This window comes from Hippocampus comes, unplaced genomic scaffold (genome assembly GCF_001891065.2).
Source record: "Hippocampus comes isolate QL1 unplaced genomic scaffold, H_comes_QL1_v1.1 scaffold37, whole genome shotgun sequence".
In the NCBI taxonomy this organism is placed as follows: domain Eukaryota; kingdom Metazoa; phylum Chordata; class Actinopteri; order Syngnathiformes; family Syngnathidae; genus Hippocampus; species Hippocampus comes.
The window spans coordinates 183,829-188,515 of record NW_017805535.1 but is presented as its reverse complement, the minus strand read 5'-3'; the positions used below and the strand labels follow the sequence as shown (position 1 = coordinate 188,515).

Here is a 4,687-nt window from a genome sequence, read left to right as displayed (position 1 = left end):
ACACACACACACACACACACACACACAGAAAAGCTGTAGGTTCTGTGAAATCCATTCCTGTATGTCGGAAATTGTCATTGACTCATTGGATCCAGAGTTCCATAGCATCTCTCATATATTACAGAAGAGCAAATAACAGTGTCCAGACGCTTTTTGTGTTTCCTCTATGAACGATGCCGCTTGGTAACCACTCAGCATGCCAAGGAGGACTTCCAGCTTTTGTCTTCTCTCTTTTGTCAATATCGCGGTGATTCTATAGCATCAACAGCTGTCCAAGCACCATTTTGAATTGCTGGGTACATCCTGCCAGCTCCCTCACCTTTTCACTCATGTCCCTGGCCGCTCCAGGTGATGGATATTGCAGTGCTGCTGTCTTTGTACTGATGACAATGTCTTTGAGCTTATTACAGAGGGTGTTGCTGCTCTGGCCGACCTCGGCTCGAACTTCCGGTGACTTGGCCTGACGGGATAGCGTGTCGCCAATGAAAACTAGCTTGTGTGCGCTAAGGATGACAAGCTTGCTGTGAGCCACAAAGATCTTGGGCAGCTGATTGGAGTTGACGGCAGTAAAAAAGGCATCGATAGCATTGTTAATGGTTGTGAAGTTCTGCTCAGACTGCTCGAGGTAGAAAAGCAGAAGTTGTCGGTCGGCGTGGCACAACTTGGAGGAGACATTTTTCGTCAGCGTGTTGCCTGGTGGGTGAATCAACGATGGAATCCACCCAGTCATGTCATTGTTGATCGGTCGACTCACTTCCTGCTCTAGTCGTTCAAACTGTTTGATCTGTTAGAGTATAAGGGGAGAGTGTGATAGTTAATTACAACATTTAAACTAAATTCGGGTTTGCAATGATTGCAAACAACACACAATTTAAAATAGCAATCACACGCCAGATGAGAGAATGCAGACCCCTTTCCTCAATACTGCACCACAAATACAGTGCCGGCAAAAAGGACTGGCTCCCTTCCTGATGACTGATATCCATAAACTTTAATATTTCACAAAAGTGAACTTTCTAAATGGGTGGGATGAGTGTGTTGGGAGGGAACAAACCTTTCTGACCCTTTGTGGAGAAGAAATTAAAACAAACGCAAAGGCTCATCTTACATTTGCCAAGAAACATCTTTGATGAACACCAAAACCTTTAGAGAAATATTCTGTGTCCTGATGACAAAAAAAGTTGAACTTTTGAGCACTCGGTTAACATTTTTAAAAATGACATCAGTCAAATATGTTGGGGGCAGTGTAATGCTCTGGTTCTGCTTTGCTCTTTCAGGGCCTGGATGGCTTGCTGTGATTAATGGGGCAGAGAATTCTGCTGCCATCACCATTTGCAAACACTTGATTTTAATGATTGCTGGCAAGGGTGGCACAACCAGTCACTCAGGTCATACTTTTTCACATATGTTTGGATCGCTCCTTGTTAAGTATTATAAACTTTAGATAATGCACTTCACCATATATTTACATAGGATATCTTGTGAGAGATATTTAAATATGATCTGATGCTCTGAAACATGTACCGTATTTTCCACACTAAAAGGCGCACCTAAACCGCATAAGGGTTTTAAAAGCTCACAGCGCACCTTAAAATCCAATGCACCTTGTGTATGGTTATTACGGTAATATTTCGACCCCAAAATGGCTCCTTGCTAGAGACATGCTTACAACGCAGAGTTCAAACTTAAGGCGATCGGGTTACGCAGTTGAACACGGAAATAGAGCAGCCGCAAGAGAGTTCAATGTTATAACTTGTTGGTTAAGTGAACTGTGTCGCTGCTTTATTAAATAAGTTTTACTGACATCAGATCGTTCTGTAGCAACGGCACTCAACAGTTAAGCTAGCTTAGCTGTTTCGTTTGTTCAAAGCTTCTTTGATCTGTGACGTGGGTTGCGTGGGCGCTGATTGGTTGAACCACGTGCGTATGTGCTTGCGCTCACGCGCGCACAGCAGAGAGCAGCGGACTATGGACTGCTGAGGCGCACTTCACTCGTGGCGTTGCTATAGTTCTGTTGGTGTTTCCTTGAGCGTAGCTCCATCTAGTGGATGCACTGTAGATTGCGTTTTATAGTGCGGTGCGTCCAATATATGAAAAAAAATTACAAAATAGGCCATTCATTGAAGGTGCGCCTCATAATCCAGTGCGCCTTTTCGTGCGGAAAATACGGTACTTGGCTTTTTTTTCCGATACCTGTGTTGCCTTTATTTTGTTATTTTGTTTCTGACTTGACTTTAATTTTTGGATTCAAGCAAAGGAATCCCTGTTTTGTCAGAATTTGGCGGGGCGTAGCTCTCCAACTCCTGTTCTGATTGACCCCGAATTTAAGATTTAGTGTTGTGCCACCACCATCAACAATTACAGAAGGTTTCATTAAAATCAAAATCTGCTTGGTTGATTTGGCATGGAACGACTCTATTCAGTTGTTCAACTGCAAAGGGGGACAATGTTATTTTCTTGACCCAGGTGTTACATAAATAAAAAGATGTGTGGATATTTGGCCATTTCAAAGAGGTCTCACACACACGCACCTGTTGCTGCTCCAACTGTGTCTTGTTTTTGATGATGCTGCCTTTCTCCATCAGTTGTCTTTGGCTCTTCTCAAACTCTTCCTTACCCTGACAAAATAACACAAAGACCCCGTATTTTAGTGGTCAAACGGTTGAGTGTTGAATGTTCAATGTTCCATTCATGGTTGATTTAATATGTGTGATAATATAAATGTTAATGAATGAGAAGTGTGAGGCGCATCGTGCCGTGTTTATTAACACTCCTCATTTGTCATTGAAGCTAAGGGTGTTTTATTGTTTTTCATGTAATAGTTTCACATGGGTTAATGTTTGTAAAAGTTTTTTTGTCCTCCAAAATCTCCTTGCACTGAACATTCTTTTAGTCATTTTACTTCTAAAAATTTCTTGACTTTCATTTTAAATGTCTGTTAACAAATGCTTTAAAATGATGTATGTTTTTAAGAGGCACATTGAGTTATATCGTGTATGAAATGCACTCATAAATAAAGCTGCCTCGCCTTAAATTCTGTATGTTGAATGTCAAGGCATTATGATCATTGTAAGCTGATTAAAATGGTGAGAAATCTCCAATTACTAGCAGTAAGTTCACACATCTCGACCTGTATTTGTCCACTTGTGTCAAACTGTGTGTAATGCAATGATCATGTCTGTACCTGTAGATGCACATAGTCATAATCCTCCATCCATCCTTCCTCGGTGGTCTCATAGGGTGTGTCAACACCTCCCTCTTCCTCTGCAGCAGCAAACTTCGGGGGCGAGGGTAAAGGTCGCGACTGAATGTTTACTCGCTCTCCCGCTTGATAGCTCCCACTTTCTGATCCTGCCACGTGGGAGCTAATCCCTCCTGGCAATGGAGGAAGCGGTAACTGTTGCTGGTGACTGCGTTTGAAGAGCAACGAGGCATTGCCGTGGAGAAAGGAAGCCAGCTGTTTGGCGTCATCTGGGATTCCACGCACTGTCATTATTAGCTGATCTAAGACATCCCCACCTGGTTGTGGTTTGGCAAGTTCTGTATGCAACCAAGAAATGGCATCTAAACTTTGAGTCTGCGCAATTAAACTCTGAAAGACCTCCTCCAATTTGCCCACCTGTCGGCCCAATTTGGTCTGCAGGGAGCGGTCGGTGGCCTGGCCCGCATTTGTTACGGCACCCCGGGAAAATTCGAGAAAGTCCCGGAGAGTGAAACACACCCGGTCAGCGGCCTGGTGAATGGCCGGAAGATTCCCCTCCAGGTTATCCGGGCTTCTCCAGTTGCTCGTGATGAATGACATCATGACGGAGACACTTAACTCAACGGCTTGTTGAAGGCGGGAAAGGCGCTCCATGGCCGGGTCCAGGTCTAACAGAAGGGGTTTTCCAGTAAATGGGGCAGGAGATGATGAGAACAGCTCATTGTCGGTGACAGGGAGCATGTCCAAGGATGAAGCCGAGTTGTTGCTCAGTGTGCTCCCTGTGCTGGAGGCCGAGAGCCGCTTGAATGCCCTGTGCAGCTCCTCACCTGGCAATTGGGCATCACGGACGACCTGAAATTCATAACCAGGTTTAAGTGTCTTTACACAAAGAGACTGATTGACTGGAGTCAAGATACTGCTCAGCGCGGTAATCTCTGTAATAGAATGAGGAATGTGTAGACCAGGGTGGCCAATGATTTGAATTGCTAACCGTTGTTTTCCCTGTGAGCCCTTACTCAACGTGACGGTACCAAATACCAGGCAGGCAACACAATCCGGAGCTGAACACGCTCAAAACGGTAGAGATGATCGTGGACTTCAGAAAACATCCAAAGCTGCCCTTCAAATGATCCAACTGCCCTGCATCAACCATCAAGACCTTCAAGTTCCTGAGAACCACAGCCTCCCAGGACATGAAGTGGGAGGGCAACATTAACTCCTTCCTGAACAAGGCCCAGCAGCGGATGTACTTCCTGAGGATGCTGAGGAAGCAGGGCCTGCCGCAGGAGCTGCTGAGACAGTTCTACACAGCAGCCATCAAATCAGTCCTGTGTTCCTCCATCAGAGTCCGGTTTGGGACCGCCGCAAGAAAAGGACAAAATCCGACTGCATTCCACTTAACTGGAATACATTTACATAGCACATCAATTAATCATTTGCTGTTCACTCTCTTCACTGAAGCAATGCCCTCCACTATATACAGGC

The 4,687-nt window shown here is 44.8% G+C and overlaps 1 protein-coding gene across 1 annotated transcript in view; it reads right to left on the bottom strand.

Moving 5' to 3' along the window:
* Nucleotides 1-6: 6 nt before the first annotated feature.
* bcar1 (BCAR1 scaffold protein, Cas family member) overlaps nucleotides 7-4,687 on the bottom strand; it is a 47,785-nt gene continuing 43,104 nt past the window's right edge. The window contains exons 8-11 of the mRNA XM_019878104.1: nucleotides 4,310-4,505; nucleotides 3,185-4,263; nucleotides 2,532-2,618; nucleotides 7-784 (exon numbers count right to left, since the gene is read on the bottom strand). Of these exons, the coding sequence (XP_019733663.1) occupies nucleotides 254-784; nucleotides 2,532-2,618; nucleotides 3,185-4,263; nucleotides 4,310-4,505 (1,893 nt within the window). The 3' untranslated portion in view covers nucleotides 7-253. The remainder of the gene's footprint in view (nucleotides 785-2,531; nucleotides 2,619-3,184; nucleotides 4,264-4,309; nucleotides 4,506-4,687) is intronic.